Here is a 19,362-nt window from a genome sequence, read left to right as displayed (position 1 = left end):
TTCTGACATCTGCTCTGCAGAGTCCTGGCCTGTGTGTCTGTGGGCCCACCTCTCGGCTCAAGGTTTCTGCACTACCCTCTGGCCCTGGCTGCCACAGAGGATGCTCTGGGGCTGCCAGAGTTGCCACTTCCCACTTCTACATCTTGACCCTGTCCCCACTTATGAGTCAACTGAGGACCCTGCTTTCTCGGGTTGTTAGGTCCCAAGTAGGGTGAGACAGCACACACCCGTTAACCCCAGCACTCTGGGAGGCTGAGGCAGGAAGACCACAAACTCAAGCCTAAGATGAGCAGCTTAGCAAGATCCTATCCAAAAAGGAGGTGGCTGGGGAGGAGGGCCTGGGAGGTTGCTCAATGAGGGGGAAAGGGGGTACTGAGATCTGGGCTACTCATCAGGTCCCTTCCAGGCCACTTGTCCTGGAGGCCTGCTCCCTGGGGCTGGCCTAGCCTGCATAGCCCCTGGTGCAGCAAAGGACACAAACTCGAACCTCTCACGCCTTGAGGTAGACTGGCTGGTGCCTGCCCCTACCCAGGTATTTATGTGGGGTGAAAGGGTCTCTGGGGCCCCTCTCCTAGCTGGTGGGGAGGCAGGAGGCCCAGACGAAGCCCAGAACTAGGAGACACTGTGACTAGAGCCACAACATAGGGCACCTCCACCCTCCTCACTTCCTCCCCAGAGACTGGAGGGCAGAGGACTGCCAGCACCAGGTAGCTGGGTTCATAAAGTGACAAGGGCCAAAAAAGGACCCCAGGATGCAGCAGGCAGGGCAGCCCAACCATGTCACCCACCACACCCAGAGCCTCGCCATGACAGACCCAAGCCTGGTCTGTGAGAGCCAAAATAATTTTATTCCTTTTGGGGTGCAACTAAGCACCCTCAGAACTTCTGGAACTGCTTCTTGGTGCCGGCAGCCTTGGTGACCTTAAGCACATTGAAGCGAACTGTCTTGCTCAGTGGCCTGCACTCGCCCACGGTGACAATGTCGCCAATCTGGACGTCCCTGTGGGGGCGGGCAGGAGCAGACCTTCAGAAAGTGTCACCCACTGACCCTGGCCCAGGGGGGCCCCCAGAACAGCCTGGGGACCATGCTACCCCCTTAGCACATGCAGCCACCCACCCTGCTCCCAGGCTACTGTCATAAGGCATTTAGTCCTGACACACAGGACAGCAGCAATAAACCTGACCCGACTTCCTGGCTGCCATGTGCCAGGACTCTCAGCCCTGTCACTCACCTGAAGCAGGGCGACAAGTGCACAGACATGTTCTTGTGACGCTTCTCAAAGCGATTATATTTGCGGATGTAGTGGAGATAGTCTCGGCGGATGACAATGGTCCTCTGCATCTTCATCTTGGTCACCACACCTGCGAGTTGGGAGCGAGACAACAGATCATTGGTCACTCAGGCCTTGTTGGAAAAGGAGTCATGGGAGCCCAGGTCGTGCTGGGAATGAAGCAGAATCAGCTGAGCATGGGTCCCCAAACCCTGTTTCTGGCATCAGTGTTGCCAATCAGCTTTCTCAGCAGTGCCTGTGGCAGGCTTCTGAAGACCATCGTGAGAACAGACATCACCTGCCAGGGCCCCAACTGCTTCTTCCAGTAGGTCAGCCCTGGAGTCCCCCACTCACCAGATAGGATCCGCCCTCGGATGGAGACGTTCCCGGTAAAGGGGCATTTCTTATCGATATAGGTGCCCTCGATGGCCTGGAAGGATAAAAAGCATTGGAGGAGTGAACACCGGATTTGTTCTTAACAGAAATGGGGGCGTGACCTCAAAGACACAAACTACAATTCCCAGCAGCCCCAGCGGCAAACGTGCCATGGTCAAGACACCTCCACTCCCACACGTGCAGGCACCGGGCAGTCTTGTTTTCTTAGGAGATTCCTTCCTCACCTCTTTGGGGGTCTTGAAGCCCAGACCAATGTTCTTGTAGTACCGAGGGAGCTTCTCCTTGCCAGTTTCTCCCAGCAACACCCTCTTCTTGTTTTGGAAGATAGTCGGCTGTTTCTGGTAGGCGCGCTCTGTCTGCAGGGATGGAGAAGGAAGCTGGTGAACTTGGCATAGGCCAAGACTTGGACTAGAACTGCTTTTTCCGGAGCCCCCAGACCCACCCTCTACGGAGTTAGTTCCCAGATAGTAGCCTGGGACCACATGTCCACTCTGAAAACTGAGTTTATCTGCAATCCACAGATGCCCGCCAATCTAAGCCAGGACTGTTCAATTCGTACGCTCCACACCTCCCGCTACCTGAATTCACCCCTTAGGACTCATCCCCAGAATTAAAACCTTAAGGTTAAAGACCGAACATATAACCACCTAAAAAAAGTTTAACTCCTAAAATGCTTGACATTCCATTAACATGCGAGTTCGCAGGATTTAGAAAGCAGTAATCTACGTTAAATCTGTCGTTCCGGTTACTGCCTACCCGATAGGAAACGCCCGGAATAAACTCCAAACGGCGCAGTGCCCTGTATTCCCGGAAGCTACTAGGAAGGCGGGGGAGGGCCCACTCTTTCGGCCCCAGCTCCGAGAACCTACCTGAATGTCCGCCATCTTCCCGGCCGGCAGAAAAAGAGAGCGACCGTACCGTGCGGGTTTCCTTATCGACTGTGCAGGGTCTAGGCAGGAAGTGACGAAAGGAGGCGGGCCCACGTTTGTGGGCGGTACTGTAGGTACGATTTTGATCGACAGGTGACATTACCCAACCACACGATTCGGGGACCACATGGACGCGGCCATAATGGTGAAGGATGGAGGAGCGGAAAACGTGCACACTGTCCGCGAGATTTCCGTCTAGTTTTCCGCCTGAAAGCACTCTTAGAATGGGTGTGGCTTATATTCTCGCGAGACTTGTAAGAAGGTCGCCCTGTTTTTGCGGGGCGTACGTTCGCTTGGAAATTGGAGACCGCATGGTGGTGTAAGTGTAGGCTCGGAACGGGAAGAGATGGCAGCGGCCATCTTCCTGTGGGACAGGCACAAGGGTCCTAGGACTGCCACGGTGCCGCCATTGTGAGAGGCGGAGCCTTCCCCCCAGATTTCAGAAGCTTTGTGAAGTTACTTTTCTCGTGTCCCACTTCACCCCAGACTGTGACGGAGGGGTGGTTCTGGTGTTTTCTATGTACAAGGCGAGAGTGGAAATGTTCTGTGCCGCTGCCATCACTCTAGCCATGTGAAACATGGCTTTTGCTGCTGAGAATTTTAGTGGCTTTAAATTTAAATAGGCCCAATGGCTAATGGTTACTGTGCTGAACAACAGATTTGCATTTACTTTTTTTTTTTGTCCGTACCAGGGATCAAACTCACGACCGCCTGCTTGCAAGGCAGGGGCTTATGCCGCTGAGCTAAATCCCCAGCCCCTGGCCCTTATCTTTTTAAGTGGATCCTGGTTTTGGAAACATTACATCGTATGGTAGAGCTTTGTGCTTTTAAGTCTCTGCACAGCTAGCTTCTCTGGTCTGGTAAAGAAACCACCATCTACTGAAAATACCCGGGCTGCTGTGTTGTCTGCAGTTTGAGAAGGTTAGTAAGCCCGTGACAAGGCCCCATGAGCTGTGACAAGGCGCTGTTCCAAGCTGTGCAGCAGGGTAACTCAGGGTGAAACCTCCTACACCTCATCTGCTAACACAGTGGGGGTCGTGGGGATGAGCCCCGATTACTGACTTAACCCCTTATGGGGCAGGGATGTGGCTCAGCTGCAGTGCCTGACAGTCTTAGTACCAAAAGAATGAAAAAAGTAGGAAAACCTCAAACATGTCTGAGCTTAGTGGGGAATCCACACAAACCCCACGTGGGTAGGTGGTTCAATCAACACCCCCTTATTCCTGCACTGGGACCCCTGCAGCCAGGTAGGGGAGCCCAACACTGGCAATTCCATGCTGGCCTTTGTGGCACAATGCCTATGTCTGTAAATCCTAGCACTTCAGAGGCTGAGGCAAGAGGATCAGCGAGTTCAAGGCCAGCCTGAAGTAGTTAACAGCCTGTCTCAAAAAACAGTGTGGGAATAACCATACTCTGCAGCCAAGTTAGAGCTTGCTTTATCCAACTGGAATGGAGCAGCCCTGTTAGCATGTACAAGTTACCCTGGCAACAGGCACATGAAAGATGTCCACCAACCCTTTTTTAAAGGCATATTGTGCATAAGCTCCTTTCCTTGTGAAGGGCCTGTGTTCCACGTATCTGCCTGCATAGCACACATGCAAGGACACCATGTTTCCTTAAAAATAATTTATTTGTTTCTGGTGACAAAGAGGGAAGGGGGCAAAGACCACAGCTGCAATCCCTTAGCTGGGCACCTGCAGACCTGGTGGCATGTCAGGTGCCTCTCCGACAGCTGCAGAGTATGGCATCCAGCCACAGAGACAGAGCTGCCCTGTACTGACTAAAAGGGGACTGTCACTTTTCTAAGGCGCTCCTGAAGGAAGGAGCAGGTTAGAAACACCATCCATACATACAAGACTTAAAGCTGCTAAAGTATACTCATGGGAGGCCCCTGAAGGGGCATAGATTAGAGTGCCTTTTACCCAAGCTCCCCGAGTCCCCCACATCCCAGGGCGGCGATGGAGGAAGGGCAAGCCAGGCCAAGCGTGAGGCAGAAAACAGTCTTTATTAGTTCAGACCAGGAGTCCGTGGGTCTTGAGGACCTCTGTGAACTTGCCAATTTTCTTCTCCACATTCTTTTCAGCCTGTTTCCGTAGCCTCTGTTGGGACAAGGACAGCAGGTAGTTAGTGGCTGCCCTGGGCTGCAAACCATCAGCTGGACAGTACAGCCTTGAGAAGCACCAGCCTTACCATGATTTGCTTCTTCTTCCGGTAGTGGATCTTGGCCTTCTCCTTCCTCTTCTCCTCCAGGGTAGCTGTCACCGCCTGGTACTTCCAGCCAACCTCATGGGCCAGGCGACCCAGGTAGGCAAACTGCAGAGGGAAAGAAACTGAGCATGCTCAGGAAAGGCGATGATGCTTGCCCCAGTCCCCAGTGCTCACATGCAGCAGGAGCTGCCTCAGTTTAAAGTCCTGGGCTGTCCCCACCCCTTGCCCCCAAATGGAGGAACCAGAACCCCCTGTGCCAGAGGCAGGAGTCCTATCTGTGAGGGTGTCTGACTGCCTAACCTTGAGAGCCCATACCCACCCTGTGTCCAGCTCCCCCATTCTGGCATCAGCTGAGCCTTTGGCGTTATCGGCACTGCCCAGTGGCATCCGCAGACCATCGTGAGAAAAAGCCATCATCTGCCAGTCTTTAGGAGGCTAAGTTCCCTGTGCCAGGAAGACCCCAGTGTAACCTGGGACTCACCTTCCTTGTTGGCTTCAGGCGCACAACCTTGAGGGCGGCAGGAACCACCATTCGCTTTTTCTGTGGAGACAGAGTGGCTCAGAGGGCTGGGCTGGAGACATGCGAGAGAGGCTGCTGGGGCAGGCGTCTCAGCCAATGTTCTTTTCACAAAGCTCAAACAATGTAGGTAATTGTGCAACATCACAGACGCCAGGCAGACCAGTGCTGGAGGTGGGCGCAGCTCACCTTGTCATAGGGTGGTGGAATCCCATCGAACACCTTGAGGCGGTCCAGGGCAGCTTGGCCTCGCTTGGTCTTATGGGGCAGCATCCCTGGGGACAGAGAGGCACAGGCTCCTCTGAGGAGCTGAGGGACAACCACCTCCCCTCCAGGGCCAGCTCAGTGGCCTCAGATGGTAGTGCATGTAGAGTCTTCTCATGGTTGGGGAACTCGAACACAAGTGGGAGACGTTCTCATCATCGGCCACCAGCACCTCCCACCTCACCCCATGCACACTCACCTCGCACAGTTCGCCAGAAGATGCGGCTAGGGGCCCGGAAGTGGTAGGGGCCACGAGATGGGTTGGTGTTCATCCGCTTGCGGAGAAAGGCCAAGTACTTCACTGGAGGGAGAGCACAGGACGCCTGCCTGGTCTGTCAGACCGTGACAGCCCCCAGGTGACCCCGGAGCCCTAGGGTCTTCATGCCTTCAGCTTGAGGAGCCTCAGCCCCCACGGGGAGACCCTTTCCAGCAGTCATCTGGGGGTCTAACTTACACTTGTTTCTGTAGAAGTTGCCAGATATATTGATGCCCTCACAGCGCACAACCACCACCTTGTGCCCTGGTGGGAAGAAAGTGGGAAGAAAGTGAGGACAGCAAGGGGACCATCACCTTTGAGGCACAAGAGCAGCAAGCCAGCCTCCTGCTCAACACAAGTCCCTTTTGAGCGGGGTTCCAGCCGCAGGGGAGCCCCCAGCTGGCAGGTCTCAGAGCGGTGCATGGGGTTGATCTCAAGGTCGTGAGACTCAAACGAAAGATGGTGATTGTTGCTCATCACTGACCTCCAGGAGAAGCTAAGGGAGAAGGGGGCAGAAAAACTCACCCAGCAGGACCTGCTTGGCCACAATGGCTGCCAGGCGGCCCAGAAGATGGCCTCTGCCATCCAGCACCAGGACCTGTAGAGGATGATGAGAGGCCTTAGGAGAATGACAGCCAAACTCTCCCGAACTAGACCACATCCCACCTTACCCAGGTGACTTCTGTCACACCTGAAGGGTCACTTTCTGCTGAAGAAAGTCTCAAGAGGGGTGACCGGTGTCAATGAGCTAGGACACCAGGATGATAGGATTCTATCCAACTATATAGTGTCCCCAATCATCCAGCTATAAAACTATTATCACTTGTGTCACAAATCAATGACTTTCTTCTGACATACAAAATAGTTTTTACCAGAATTTTTAAAAGTGTTTTCTTTGCCATGTTGCCCAGGTCAGCTCACACCTGGGCTCAAGTTCCTCCTGCCTCAGTTTCCCCAGTAGCTGGACTACAGCTAAACCTCACCACACCCAACACTCCCACAAATTTCATAACTACCAAGACAGCTTCAGGTGCGGTAAGGTCAGAGAGACTAGTCCAAGGCCCAAGATGCTTCTAGGTCCTGGGGAAAACTGCAGAAGCTCATCCTCAGCAGCGTCACCAAGAACAGAAGTTCTCATTGTAGCCTGACGTGGTGGTGCACGCCTGTAATCCCAATACTCAGGAGGCTGAGGCAGGAGGATCACTGTGAGTTTGAGGCCAGCCTGGGCTACAAAGTGAGTTCAAGGCCAGCCTGAACTGTATAGTGAAAACCTGCCTCAAAAAAAGCAAAAAGTTCTCATTGTAACCCCTTATATATATTGAAACACAGTACCACCACACAACCCACTAACATTCTGATTACTGGGGACAGTGTAGAATACTGTAAATCTAAAAGCAGACTTCAGGACAAGACCTTGGCTAAATTATCTGTCCAAGGTCCCATATTATCACCTGTAAAAATGAGGCTGGCATTGGCTTCAGGAATATACCAGAAATGATTTCCAAACTAGCCACAGGAACCACGTGCTGGCAGCCCTGCCATTCACCCTAGGTGCCTGGCCCAGACTGGAAGCTCACTGCCCAACAAAGGCATAAGCATAAGCATAACAACTCCCAAGGCAGATATTCCCAGAGCCACCCTCCATGTACAGATGCCGGACGGCGAGCCGAAGGCAGTTTCCCAGCGGCCCCGGGCCGGCTTTAAGTCCCATTACAGAGGCATTTATCACTGCCCTTCGCTTCCAGGGCCAGTGCACCTTCAAGGCATCCACCAACCCAGGAGGCTGAAAGACCTCCTGGGACCCTCTCCCGCACTGGGGACAACAACTCCCGCGACCCGCTACGAAAGGGGTCGTAGAATTAAAGCACTGCAAGGTGCAGGGATCCCCGCTGTCTGGCGTCCCTGTATCAGCGAGGAACAGCTGCGTCCGTTGTGGCCCATTCTCGGCGCTACAACACAGCCCTCAATGCGGGTCAGCATCGCTGGGGTGACCAAAAAAAAAAAAACTTATTCCAAAAAAACTTTTAACTTATTCCGCCAGACCCGACCTGAAGGGCAGACAATAAGCGAGATCTGGCTAAAAAACCCCACCGACTATCCCTGGGCCAGCACTCTCTCCACTACCTTTCACCTCGAGAAAAAATACAGTGCCACAATTTTAAGTACGCCTTAGAACTAAACCGCAACGATTTTGCCCAAGCCCACGTTAGAGTTCCCTCACGTCAAGCGGCCCCACTTTACTAAAGTACCACCGTAAATTTCACAAAACAAATAGGAGGACAAGAGGACTAAACTCCGTCCCCGCCCGGATTCCCAGACGACCCCATGCCGCTCCAACCCGCAGCAAACCTAACCTGCCCTTCCGCCATCTTCGGCAGCTGCCTGGGAAAGGAAGAAATGTTGGCGCAGGGTTTCTTATCCTTTGCTTCAGGGGCGGAGGAAGTGACGCAACCTGGGCCGCGCTTATGCCCTTTTGTCTTTTGATTGGCCAAGGTGCTTCGCGCGTGCGTAGAGACAACCCACTGGAAGGCGGGTCGTTCTCGGATTGTCCAATCTGAGGAGCAGACCTTGGCAGCCATGGCTGTGCGGGGCGAGCAATCACGTGGTTAACCGGGCTGTTCTGCTGGGCGGGGCCGTCCAGCCTTGGCCGCCATATTTATGAGGGGCCGCTAACCCTCTTCTTTTGGTCTGTGCGCCATGTTTTTGAGGGAAAGTCCCATAACTCTCTCTAGCGAGTAAAGGCTGCAGGACATATGGTGACCCGCAGGGGGCGAGCAGACCTGCTTGGCGCGCCTCAGGCTCGGCTTGGACGTCCGGATTGCCCCGGGTTCACTGAACCCTGGACAAATTCCAAGGCATTGGCTGGCCCTCGGCGTCCGCAGCTGTGAGACAGGCGGAGGAGGTCGCTTTGGTGAAGTCTGGGAGCAGATTCTGGGGCAACTCCCAGAGGTCTGGTTAGGACAGTTATGGAGAGGCTCTGCTACTGAGCGGCACGCTTCTTGACAGGTCTTGCTGTGTAATCCAGGCTGGCCTCACACTCTATGTGATCCTCCTGTCTCAGCCTCCCTAGTGCTGAGATTACAGCACGCAACACCGCGTCTGACCAGCGTTCTGCCTCCTGCTTAGTTAGAGTGACCTCCCTGCCCTACACCCTTGCCCCTCTAAAGCTGGCTGACCACACACCGTTCCCTTTGGCTCAGGGTCTTTTCTTCCAGAGCTTCCCTATGCTGCCTCCTTAAAGGCCTGGCAGCCCTTAATCCTCAGATCCCAGATCTACATCTTCAAACACCCGGATCCCTGCCAGGCTTGGTGGCACGTGCCTGTAATCCCAACCCTCTGGTGGGAGGCTGAGGCAGGAGAATCACTTTGAATTCGAGGCCAGCCTGGGCTAAATATTGAGCTCACGCCAATCCTGAACTGCACACGGCACGACCTTGTCTCAAAACGAAACAAAGGAAAAACAAAAACAAAAAAGCTGATCCTATGCCAGACCAGACTTCAGATCTAGTTCTGGCATTGCCCAGCGTTGGCCTTGAGTCCCAGGAGTCCACAGAAAACAGGAACTGAAGACTGGGATGATGGTGCACCCTTGTCCTCTCACTTGAGAGGCTGAGACAGGGCGATCCAAAGAAAGTTCAAGAGGGCTGGGGATTTAGCTCAGCCGCATAAGCGCCTCCCTTGCAAGCAGGCAGTCGTGAGTTCGATCCCCGGTACCGATAAAAAGGAAAAAGACCAAAAAAAAAAAAAAAAGTTCAAGGCCAACCTGAGCTATGTCACATGACCCTGTCTCAAACAAAAGAAAAGAAAAAAAAAATGAAAGAAGAAAGGTGAACTAAAGGAAGCACTGTGTTATAACTGAAAAATCAAAGGCGAAACAGCGCCATCCATGCCCTGTCCCTTCCACAGACAGGCCGGCCCGAGCTGGTAGAAAAGAACGATTTATATACAGGTTGCTGAGGACAAGCGCTTTGTACAGCAAGGGGTGAGTGGGGCCAGGGCTGTGTCCTGGCATCGCCTCCGTCCTGGGAAGAGAGCCAGGGTAGCAGCACTGACGAGGGAGGCAGCAGCCTGCGGCCAACTTCCGCTGTGCCCGGCGCGTCCTCTGGCAGGTGACTCCTCTAGCTGGAACCGGGTCCTCCTCTGTGAACAGGATGACAAGCGGGCGTCAGCCTCATCCAGCTGTTTGCAGGTCAGCGGAGGAGGACGGAGAGCGATCTCTGCTCAGGCGCCTGCCCAGCGGCCTCTGCTGCAGGGTGGTTCACCTGTTAGCAGGGAAGCCCCCGCAGTGGGTGAATCCTGAGTCCTTGAAATGCGGCCAGTGCCACCCAAGAGCTGCGTTTTTCATTTCACCTAATTGTAATTGATTTTGCTGGGCCTGATGGCACACGCCTATAATCCCAGCGCTTACTTGGGAGGCTGAGGCAGAAGGATCACTAAGTGTTCAAGGCCAGCCTGAACCACATAGCAAGACTCTGTCTCAAAAATAATAATAAATATTTATTGGTGTTTCTGATAGAAATCTGCTTTCTTCCTAGGAGGCTAAGGCAGGATTTGAGGCTAACCTCGACTATATAGTGAGACTTGTCTCAAAAGAAAAAGTGTTATTTGAAGTGGTATGTGGTAGCACAGGCCTGTAATCCCAGCAATCAGGAGGCTGAGGCAGGAAGATCTCAGCAAGTATGAGCCCAGCCTGGAATAGTAAGACCCTTTCTCCAAGAATGGGGGGTGTGTGGATAAGCCATTTGGGGCTGGGAAAGTAGCTCACTGGCAGAGCACTTGCCTGGCACACATGAGGCCCTGGTAATAAAAAATAAAACAAGACAGTCTGGTGTTAAATACTGGTTGTCCCTTACGATGTGTGGCATTTGCCTCTCTGTGCTTGGGCTTCCTGCTGTGGAGTGGGGGTGATGATGATGGTCCCCCTTTTCAATGAAGCGATTATCCCTGGACAGCTATGGCAGCAGGCCAGGTCCCTGAGGTGTGTCCTGTGCCAGTGGTGACAGAGACTCCTTCTTGTTAGAGTCTGCTGGGCCTAGGGACCCCAGGGCCTCTAGTCTTGCCTGGTGTGTTTCTAGTTGCTCCTCCTTCCATACCCCAGTAGGCTCCCCTCTCCATTGGCTGACATTACTGGGGCTCCCTGAGCTTGGGTGCCTGAGGACTGAGCCAAGCAGACCCCTCCATTTGTTTTAATTTTATCTTTTGGGCACTGGAGATGGGACCAGGGCCTCTGCACTGAGCTACCTTTCTGGGCCTTTTTATCTGAACACTGGGTCTCCCAAGTCACTAAACTGCTCAGGTAGGGCTCCAACTTGCAACCCTCCTCCCTCAGCCTCCGGAGTGCTGGTATCACAAATGGGTGCCACCACACTGCTCCTTTTCTAGTCTAGCTGCCCGCCAGGAATCCGCCCAAGCCCGGGATCTGCACAGGCGCCCCACGCCACTGCTATTGAAGGACTTACCAGGACCAGGTGTCTGGCAGCTCCTCACTGGGCACGTGGGGAGGGGGCACCTGCGGCCCCCAGGGGGTCAGGCCCAGGCTGGGGGCGGGGCCTCCATCTCCAGCCCCTCCCCGCCTCCACCCCTCTGGCTCCCGCCTCACCCTCACCGGGCAACCCGCACCTTGGCCTGCACCGCAGCCTGAGCAGATACCAGACAGTGGGCAGCAGCAGGAGGGCGGCCAGTGGCAGCAGCAGCAGGAGGAGCAGGGACTGGGATGCTGGGGTGGGCAGCTCTGTCGCCTCCCGGGCCCCTGGGCTCCTTGGGGGCAGGGCAGTGGAGGGGTCTGTACCTAGAGAGCAGAAGAGAGGCCCACCTGGCACTGGCCGTGTGACCCGGTATGGGGCCCATGACTGTCATCCCTGCCGTGGGGAGGCTGAGGCAGGAGGATCTCCAAGAGTTTGAGGCCAGCCAGCTACTTAGTGAGACTGTCTCCAAACAAACAAAACAAAAAGCTGACAACAGTGATAGACTACTTATGTATTAACTATAATAGTCTATGTAGAATTTCTATCTAGAATATATACATATATTCATGTTTAGATATAACTCTGATCCTATCAAACAAACTGTCTATTCATTTCCTACGACTAGGTACATACTCAGTATAATCGAATTATTGGTCACACATGCACACACATAAAAACTTCAATAACACAAAAACTTGAGTTTTCAACTGGGCATGGTGGTGCATGCCTGTAATCCCAGCACTTGGGAGGCTGAGACAGGAGTACCAATGTGAGTTCACGGCCAACCTGGGCTTCAAAGTGAACTCAAGTCCAGCCTGAACTGCATAGTGCAACCCTGTCTCAAAAAGACCAAAAAAAAAAAAAAAAAAAAAGTTTGAGTTTTCAGGGTTTTTTATTTATTTATTTATTTATTTATTTATTTATTTTGGAGACAGGGTCTCGCTATGTATTTCTGGCTGGCCTTGAGCTCACTTTGTAGCCTAGGCTGGTCTCGAATCCCCAACGATCCTCCTGCCTCAGCCTCCTGAGTGCTGGGATTACAGGGGTTAGCCACCACGCCCAGCTAAAAATTGAATTTTCATAGGGCATTGTCTTTTATCATATGACAATAAAATTACTTTGTTTTGATGCTATAGTACCAGGCCAACCAGAATAGCAGCCATTTGCCCCATGTGGCTATGGAACTCCTGACCTGGGGTTTGGGTCAGTGGGCAAGGGGCTGGGGCTGTTACCAGGCTGGCACCTCAGCTCCAGGCACTGAGAGAAATTCCGATGGGTGATCCAGGGCTTCATGGCCTCCAGCTGAGCCACAGTGTCCTGCAGGAGGTGGGAGATGTTGGTCTGGACGAAGCGAAGGCAGCTGGGGAGGGGCTGAGGGCAGGGCGGAGAGGTCACGACCGAGTTGCCGGCTTCTCCTCAGGCTGAGGGTGCTGGGCAGAGCAGCCTTAGTAGCACCCTTCCTGGACCCTGACCCTGCACCATCTTCCAGGGCCTAGCCATGCGTTGTCCCCCAACGACAGATCCGACAGATCCCGGGGACTTCAGGAACTGGGGTCCGGCTCCACCCCCTCGGGAGCTGAAAGCATGCCCGGGGAGCTCCGTGTCACAGCCAGGGACCGCATCCCCTCCTGGTTCCTGAGTTCGGCACTGACCTGGAAGGCACATACGGTGACAAAGTGGATCTCCGTGTTGACCATCTCCAGCAGCTTTTGCATCTTCAGCCCGGCCACTGTCTTGAGCCGCTCCATCCAGCGCTGGGCTAGGACCAGGTGCCAGAGCTTCCCGCAGAGCTGCTCCTGGGAGAAGGAAAGGCCTGGGGTCAGAGGGGGAGCCCGGCTCTGGGGCCTGGGAAGGAGGCGGGGCCCACCCGGCCCCGGGTTGGGCGGTGGTGATTGTCATCCACCTGGGAGCCCTGGCCCGCAGGTGCTGCCCTTGCTGCAGGCGGCTCCCCACTTTCGACCTGGCCCCTCCCGGGCATGACTCACCTCCTGCAGGTTGGCGGCCAGCGTGACTGGGTAGTCTTGGAGCAGGTAGTCAGACTGCAGGCGAAAGCAGGACAGGCCTGGCTCAGAACTGGGGTAACCAAAGCTATGGAGTCTCAAAGATGGAGGCAGAGACGGAGAGAAGGGCAGAGTAGGTCCCCGGGGAGGCGACAGACTCAGCGCCGCCCCCGCGCCACTCCGGCCTCAGCGGGCCGGCAGGAGCGCGGGCCGGGGCTGCTCACCAGCTCGTTGAATTTATCTCTGAAGTTGGAGGAGATGGGGTTGTAGGGGAAGGAGCAGTTGGGGGTCCCGAGCAGGCTGGGGCTCAGCAGCAGCAGCAGCAGCAGCAGGGTGCACTGTGGGGGCCGGGCCGTCAGCGGGGCGCCCCCCAGCCACCGCGCGCCTCCCAGCCTGGCTCTCTGCTCTCCGCGCCAGGCGGCTCCTCTCGCCCGTCTCCCCGGGCTCTGGCTCTGCCTCTGCTGAGTTCTGGGCTCACCGGGCCCGGTCCCAGCGCTCCTCCACGGCCCCCCCGCGGGTCCCCCACTGCTATCTGCACCCGGCTCCTGTCTGCTTCCTCCACCTCTGTCCGCCTCCCGATCTCGGCTTCGCCCATCCTGCGCCCCAGGTGTACGCACCGTCGGTCTCCAGCCCGGCGCCAGCGCTGTCATCGCGCCCCGGGGCTCCTCATGCCTGTGGCCGGGTCTCGGAGGGGACAGAAGAACTGGGCTCGGACAGGCGCCCCGCGGCCCCCTCTCCCGTCCGCCCCCTGGCCTCCCCGCCCCTGCCGCGCGCCCTTGATGTGGCTGGGTTTCCGCACCTTGCATCCCCCGGCTTCCTGCGTGAGCCCCAGTTACGGCGAAAGCTCATCGCCCCTTCCAAGAACCGGCGTCCGCCCCAGCCGGCTCGCGGCCGGGACCCGGCACCCGGGCCCCACCCCCCTGCACCCCAAACCCGGGCCTTGGAAGGGAGACCTCGGCGCCACCCCTCGGGACCCGGAGTCCCATTCCCCTCACGCACCAGGCTCGCCCCAGCTGGGTGTGGAAGGGCCAACCCGGGTGACAGCCAAGGATCGAAAGTAAAAAGGAATTTTGGGGGGAGACAGCAAGCAGGGGTGAAAGCGGGTTGCGGCGGAGGGCGCCCCCTCGCGGTGACAGCGGCTCCTCGAGGGGCTCAGCCTGGAAGGCGCGCACCGAGCGCAGAGCGCAGCGGGATCGCGGGGTCGCCACTCCCTACGGGTGCCGGCCACCTTGCTGCCCTTCGCTGCCCCTAGGCCATCCAGGCTCGCCTCAGGTTGGTCAGCTCCACCTTTGGGCTGTGTCCAAAACTCGGTTCTCCAAATCTCGACCAATTCTCGCCACCCCAACAGCCATGGTCCAGGTCCTTACCCCACTGATCTTTGGGAAGCACCTCAGCGGTCCCCTCCTCCCTGGTTGCCTGCCTCAGCCCTGACCCCAATGCATCGCTCATGAGGTGGCACCCACCTCATCGGGTGTAAAAGTCCGAATCCTCTTCGTGTTCCACACGAAGCAACAGGACGCACCCCCATAACTTCGTCCCTCACCTTCTGTCCCTCTCCTAGCCAGTTCCACCTCTGGGCCTCCTTGCTGTGTCTGAGGTGAGCATATTCCAGCCCCAGGACCTTTGCACTTGCGGTTTGCACGCCTTGCCCCCACGTACCCACAAAAGCAGCCCACCCCCATCTCAGGCCTTTGCAAAAATAAGAAAGCAAAAGAAGCAAAGGATTCCTGACATCCTTTGCAAGCTGCACCCCCTCCCACCACCCCTGTTCCCCCTGCTTGGTACTTATCACCTTCTAACACACCATGTGGTTTACTTATCTTCTTAATTGTCATTTGTCCCCATGGGGACATCAGCTCCAGGAAATCTTCAGCTGGTGCAAAGGAGTTGTGACCTGTCCAACTCCCCAAGAGCTATGCCTGACTATAGCAACTGCTTCATGGATTTTTTTTTTTTTTTCTTCTCAGTACTGGCAACTGAATTCATGGCTTTTGCACTGCGCTACATCCCACCCGTTTTTTTGTCTTTTTCCTTTTTATCAGTACCAGGGATCGAACTCACGACTGCCTGCTTACAAGGCAGGCGCTTATGCCACTGAGCTAAATCCCCAGCCCCTTTTTATTTTTATTTTTGTGGTTTTTTTTTCACATAAAGATCTGGTTTAAAATTTTTGTGTTTTTTGAGACAGAGTCACACCGTGCAGTTCAGGCTGACCTTGAACTCACTTTGCAGCCCAGGCTGGTCTTGAGCTCACAGTGATCCTCCTGCTTCAGCCTCTGGAGGGCTGGGATTATAGGTGTGCATCACCACACCCAACTGACCCCTTATTATTTTTAAGGGTCTCCCTAAATTGCTAAACTGCCCAGGCTAGGCTTAAATTGCTTTCTTCCTGTCTCAGGCTCCCAGTGCTGGGGTTACAGGTTACAGGTTTGCACCACCATGCCTAGCTCACAAACACTGGTTGAATGAATGCATGAGTGGGTCAGGATAACCTCTTTCTCCCCTCTGTTGTATAAGAGAGGACTTGGCTGGTGTTGGCTCTGGTAAATTCTTGGAATTTCCCCACCATTCAGGGTGTCACTGCTTCCCTGGCTGTACCTCCACACCTGAGTTTATGTGGAGATGAGTCAGGAAGCCGGGCTGGGCATGCCTGGAAGACCAGTTATGTGATTGGATTCCAGTTAGCACCTGGGAAGGGCAGCTGATTGTGTCTACCTAATGAAGCCCCAGTAAAAAGGCCTTTAAAAAAATTTTTTTTGAGACAGGGTTTCACTAAGTAGCCCAGCCTAACCTGCAGCTCATGGGGATCCTCCTGCCTCAGCCTCCAGTAGGTGGGACTACAGGTGTGGCCCATCATGCTTGGTTGTGATCTGTTATCATTAGAGTAAAAATGTGGCTATAGTTGAATTTTTTGGAATTCTGTGAATTTTTTTGGTTTGTTGAGACAGTCTTGCTATGTAGCTCAGGCTGGTCTTGAACTCACAGCGACCCTCCTGACTCAGCCTCTGGAGTGCTGGGATCACAGGTGGGCATCTCCACACCTGACGTGTCTCATCTTTGATGACATCTTGGCCACAGCCTTGCACCTGGTCCCCAGAGGAGGAAGCTTCTGCTCTAATTTGCATGGTTGTACTTGGTGTAGAAAGTGCTGGGATCACAGGGGTATGCCACTGTGCCTGACATTTTTGTGAGTTCCAGAGGCCATGGGAGCCCCCAAATTTGTAGCTGGAAGGGCAGGTGACCTGAGGACCCCCCAAGGGGGATCCTGAAATGAAGGTAGGATTATAGGGGTGGCACCCTTAGCCCACAGGGAGAGCACAGCCACTGAACTGGGGCGCTGTGGGCTGAGGCTTCACCATGCCACCTGCTCGCAGCAGTGTGAGGCACATGGATTTCATGCCAGCAAACTCCCAGAGGTCACAGCAGGAATGGCTATCTCAATGCTACTTTAAAGATGGTGGCCAGGATATAGCTCAGTGGCATAATTCCCTACCTGGCAAAAGCAAGGGCTTGAGTTCGATTCCCAGTACCTAAATAAATAAATGAAGACACCAGGCTTGGTGTTGCATGCCCCTTATCCCAGCACTCTGGGAGGCTGAGGCAGGAAGATCACAAGTTCAAGCCCAACCTGGGCTATTTAGCAACTCAGTGAGACCCTATCTGGAAAGAAAACAACAAAAAAGGGCCGGGGATGTAGCTCAGTGGAAAGGCCCCAGGTTCCACCCTCAGAACTGGAGAACAAAAAGACACCAGTCATCTGGGCCTCCCCGGTCTCAGACCCCGTGGCCCCTGGGGCCTCCAGTGGGAACCTCCATGCTGGCTCATGGTCCTGGTGCTCTGCCCACCTCCTTCTCACCCTCCTGGTCGCAGGACTGTGTTAGTTTCCTGTGGCTGATGTGACACACGATTAGGAGTTCCGGGGCTTTGAGTAACAGACACTTACTCCCTCTCAATGGGGCCTGGAGGCCGGAGCCAAAGCCAAGGTCCAGGCAGGCGCCTTGTGCTGCAGGCCCTGCGACTGTCCCAGCTTCCGTGGCTGCCGCATTCAGTTTGTGGCCCATCTCTGCCTCAGTCTTCACATAGCCTCTTACTCTGTCTTTCTCTGTGTCAAGGACCCTTGTTACTGGGTGTAGGTGGGGCTTAGCTCAACCCGGGGTGACACTCATCTTGAGATCCTTAATATAATGACATCTATAAAAACCTGTTTTCTGGCTGGTCTGATGGCAGTGGGTTATCAGAACTTATTAATATTAGTGTCACTAAAGTTGGTATACCACATCCCCATTGCTAAATTTGACTGGCTTTAAAAAACAAAAACCGGTTTTCCAAGTGAGGCATCCTCCATAGCTTCCAGGGAATGGGATGTGACATATCTCCTTAGGGGCTCTTCAACTCACTACAGGTTCCCAAGATTGCCTCCTGTTACAGGAGGTTCTTTTTTTTTTTTTTTTTGGTCTTTTTCGTTTTTATTGGTACCAGGTACCAGGGATCAAACTCACGACTGCCTGCTTGCAAGGCAGGCGCTTATGCCACTGAGCTAAATCCCCAGCCCCTACAGGACGTTCTTTTTTTTTTTTTTTTGGGTCTTTTTTCTTTTTTTTATTGGTACCGGGGATGGAACTCACCACCACCTGCTTGCAAGGTAGGCTCTTATGCCGCTGAGCTAAATCCCCAGCCCCTACAGGACGTTCTTAATGCCACCCCTTTCCAAGGTGAACTGGATCCCACTGACCTTCAAGACTCAACGAAAAGCCAAGCATTTTGGTACACACCTGGGATCCCATCACCCAGGAGGAGGCTGAGGCAGGAGGATGGATAGTTCAAGTCCAGCCTGGGCAACTTAGTGACTTAAGGAGATTCTGTCTCAAAATAAAAAATAGAAAAGGCTGCTTTTAGCTCACTGCAAAGGCCCTGGGTTCAATTCCCTGTGTTACAAAGACCAAAACGACAAACAAATGTGAAAGTAGAAGAGCAACTGTGATTGGGGGGAGGAAGGACCAGGAGAGAGGAGGAAGGAAAGGATGGGTACCATTGAGGCACAGTACAGCTACAAATGTTCGGGAAGGGCATAGCAGACCAGTTAATTTGCATAATTAATGTGAGTGCTTGTTTGGTTCGTGAGGCTCTGGGGACAGAACCCAGGGCCTTCTCTCTGAGCCACACCACCAGCCAGCTCTTTTCATTTTAAGTCTCACCTAGTTACCCAGGCTGGATTTGAGCCTCCCATCCTCTTGCCTTAGCCCCAAGTAGCTGGGACTACAGGTGTGGGCCACCACACGCAGTTGTGATCTGTATTTTTTAGGGTAAAACTGTGGCTATGACTGTAGCACTTTCCAGACATTTTCTTTGGTATTTTTAAACAGGGCCAAGCTGTTTCTAGACCTTGACTTCACAGAGATCCTCCTGCCTTAGCCTCTTGAATGCTGGGGTTACAGGCATGGGCTATCACATCAAGTTTGGTTTTAGTTTTTTGATACAGGGTCTTGCTATATAGTAGTTCAGGCTTGGCTTGATCTTTCTATCCTCTTGCCTCAGCTTCCCGGAGTGCTGGGATTGCAGCTACAGGCTACTCTGCCCAGGCGAGTTAATATTTACAATTAAAAAACAAAGTGATCTTGGGGCTGGGGATATAGCTCAGCAGCATAAGCACCTGCCTTGCAAGCAGGCGGTCATGAGTTCGATCCCCGGTACCGATAAAAAGGAAAGAGAAAAAAAAAAATGTAAAAAAACAAAACAAAAAAAGTGATCTCAATGCCAGTGACACCTTCATTGGGAAGATTCCCATTGCCACCCTCATATACAGCCCCCAGGCTGACTGGGGGCTTTCCTGGGACACTGACTGCCCTGCACTTTTTCTGTTCTCCTAGCACATGTCACCTTGGATTATGTCTGTGTATCTGGCTATGATGGCACATGGCTGGAAACCCAACACTCTGGGAGGCTGAGGTAGGAGGACTGCAAACTGGAGCCCAGCCTGGGCAATTTAGCAAAAACCTTTCTCAAAATTAAAAAGTAGTGTTGGGTGTGGTGATGCATGCCCATAATCCCAGCACTAG

General features: G+C 54.0%; 3 protein-coding genes and 5 non-coding genes across 24 annotated transcripts; all 8 read right to left on the bottom strand.

Moving 5' to 3' along the window:
- Positions 1-827: 827 nt before the first annotated feature.
- Positions 828-2,745, bottom strand: Rps11 (ribosomal protein S11). The gene is made up of 5 exons (XM_003465513.5): positions 2,537-2,745; positions 1,892-2,023; positions 1,626-1,701; positions 1,233-1,362; positions 828-1,000 (listed from the first exon to the last, which is right to left on the bottom strand). The coding sequence occupies exons 1-5, from the start codon at positions 2,549-2,551 to the stop codon at positions 877-879; spliced, it is 477 nt and encodes a 158-aa protein (XP_003465561.1). The 5' UTR covers positions 2,552-2,745; the 3' UTR covers positions 828-876.
- Positions 1,487-1,574, bottom strand: LOC111755565 (small nucleolar RNA SNORD35). The gene has a single exon (XR_002790118.1). It is a non-coding gene; the product is annotated as a small nucleolar RNA SNORD35 (small nucleolar RNA).
- Positions 2,746-4,582: 1,837 nt separating the features above from the next.
- On the bottom strand, positions 4,583-8,315 carry Rpl13a (ribosomal protein L13a). 3 transcript variants are annotated; one of them, XM_063253121.1, is made up of 8 exons: positions 8,196-8,315; positions 6,367-6,439; positions 6,040-6,105; positions 5,785-5,908; positions 5,511-5,596; positions 5,286-5,345; positions 4,787-4,909; positions 4,583-4,695 (listed from the first exon to the last, which is right to left on the bottom strand). In XM_063253121.1, exons 2-8 carry the CDS (start codon positions 6,424-6,426, stop codon positions 4,609-4,611), a joined length of 606 nt encoding a protein of 201 aa, XP_063109191.1. In that variant the 5' UTR covers positions 6,427-6,439; positions 8,196-8,315; the 3' UTR covers positions 4,583-4,608. The 3 variants fall into 3 exon arrangements, with proteins under 3 accessions (XP_063109191.1, XP_003465562.1, XP_063109189.1); XM_003465514.5 differs by having other exon boundaries at positions 5,785-5,886; positions 8,196-8,225; XM_063253119.1 differs by lacking the exon at positions 8,196-8,315 and adding an exon at positions 6,858-7,106.
- LOC111755563 (small nucleolar RNA SNORD35) lies at positions 5,142-5,226 on the bottom strand. The gene has a single exon (XR_002790117.1). It is a non-coding gene; the product is annotated as a small nucleolar RNA SNORD35 (small nucleolar RNA).
- Positions 5,407-5,477, bottom strand: LOC111755562 (small nucleolar RNA SNORD34). Its single transcript, XR_002790116.1, has one exon. It is a non-coding gene; the product is annotated as a small nucleolar RNA SNORD34 (small nucleolar RNA).
- On the bottom strand, positions 5,667-5,751 carry LOC111755560 (small nucleolar RNA Z195/SNORD33/SNORD32 family). The gene has a single exon (XR_002790114.1). It is a non-coding gene; the product is annotated as a small nucleolar RNA Z195/SNORD33/SNORD32 family (small nucleolar RNA).
- LOC111755561 (small nucleolar RNA Z195/SNORD33/SNORD32 family) lies at positions 6,245-6,328 on the bottom strand. Its single transcript, XR_002790115.1, has one exon. It is a non-coding gene; the product is annotated as a small nucleolar RNA Z195/SNORD33/SNORD32 family (small nucleolar RNA).
- Positions 8,316-9,763: 1,448 nt separating the features above from the next.
- Flt3lg (fms related receptor tyrosine kinase 3 ligand) lies at positions 9,764-18,987 on the bottom strand. Of its 15 annotated transcripts, none has more exons than XR_010048678.1 (8): positions 14,770-14,960; positions 13,924-13,990; positions 13,531-13,644; positions 13,292-13,345; positions 12,959-13,102; positions 12,550-12,677; positions 11,654-11,765; positions 9,764-9,981 (listed from the first exon to the last, which is right to left on the bottom strand). XR_010048678.1 is itself a non-coding variant. In XM_063253107.1 (8 exons), the coding sequence occupies exons 2-8, from the start codon at positions 13,954-13,956 to the stop codon at positions 9,781-9,783; spliced, it is 843 nt and encodes a 280-aa protein (XP_063109177.1). In that variant the 5' UTR covers positions 13,957-13,990; positions 18,079-18,987; the 3' UTR covers positions 9,764-9,780. The 15 variants fall into 15 exon arrangements, 14 of the variants coding, with proteins under 14 accessions (XP_063109177.1, XP_063109187.1, XP_063109186.1 ...); XM_063253107.1 differs by lacking the exons at positions 11,654-11,765; positions 14,770-14,960 and adding exons at positions 11,461-11,629; positions 18,079-18,987; XM_063253117.1 differs by having other exon boundaries at positions 12,539-12,623; positions 14,770-14,969.
- Between the last annotated feature and the right edge of the window lie 375 nt (positions 18,988-19,362).

This window comes from Cavia porcellus, unplaced genomic scaffold (assembly GCF_034190915.1).
Source record: "Cavia porcellus strain 051 isolate PalLab524CR breed Dunkin Hartley unplaced genomic scaffold, mCavPor4.1 scaffold_7, whole genome shotgun sequence".
NCBI lineage: Eukaryota > Metazoa > Chordata > Mammalia > Rodentia > Caviidae > Cavia > Cavia porcellus.
The sequence above is the reverse complement of the archived record's forward strand: the minus strand, read 5'-3'. Positions and strand labels throughout refer to the sequence as shown.

Coding starts and splice junctions, on each gene's coding strand:
- Rps11 (XM_003465513.5), bottom strand. Junction 1,363..1,625: donor CCGAGGGCGGATCCTATCTG/GTGAGTGGGGGA, acceptor CCCAACTCGCAG/GTGTGGTGACCAAGATGAAG. Junction 1,001..1,232: donor CACTTGTCGCCCTGCTTCAG/GTGAGTGACAGG, acceptor CCGCCCCCACAG/GGACGTCCAGATTGGCGACA.
- Flt3lg (XM_063253103.1), bottom strand. CDS start 14,834: ATGGGGGTGCGTCCTGTTGCTTCGTGTGGAACACGAAGAGGATTCGGA. Junction 13,103..13,291: donor TGGCCGCCAACCTGCAGGAG/GTGAGTCATGCC, acceptor TCCTTCTCCCAG/GAGCAGCTCTGCGGGAAGCT. Junction 11,630..12,549: donor TCTCAGTGCCTGGAGCTGAG/GTGCCAGCCTGG, acceptor TCTGCTCTCTAG/GTACAGACCCCTCCACTGCC.
- Rpl13a (XM_063253119.1), bottom strand. CDS start 6,979: ATGAGAACTTCTGTTCTTGGTGACGCTGCTGAGGATGAGCTTCTGCAG. Junction 6,106..6,366: donor GGCCAAGCAGGTCCTGCTGG/GTGAGTTTTTCT, acceptor TCTTCCCACCAG/GGCACAAGGTGGTGGTTGTG. Junction 5,597..5,784: donor CTTCTGGCGAACTGTGCGAG/GTGAGTGTGCAT, acceptor CTCTGTCCCCAG/GGATGCTGCCCCATAAGACC.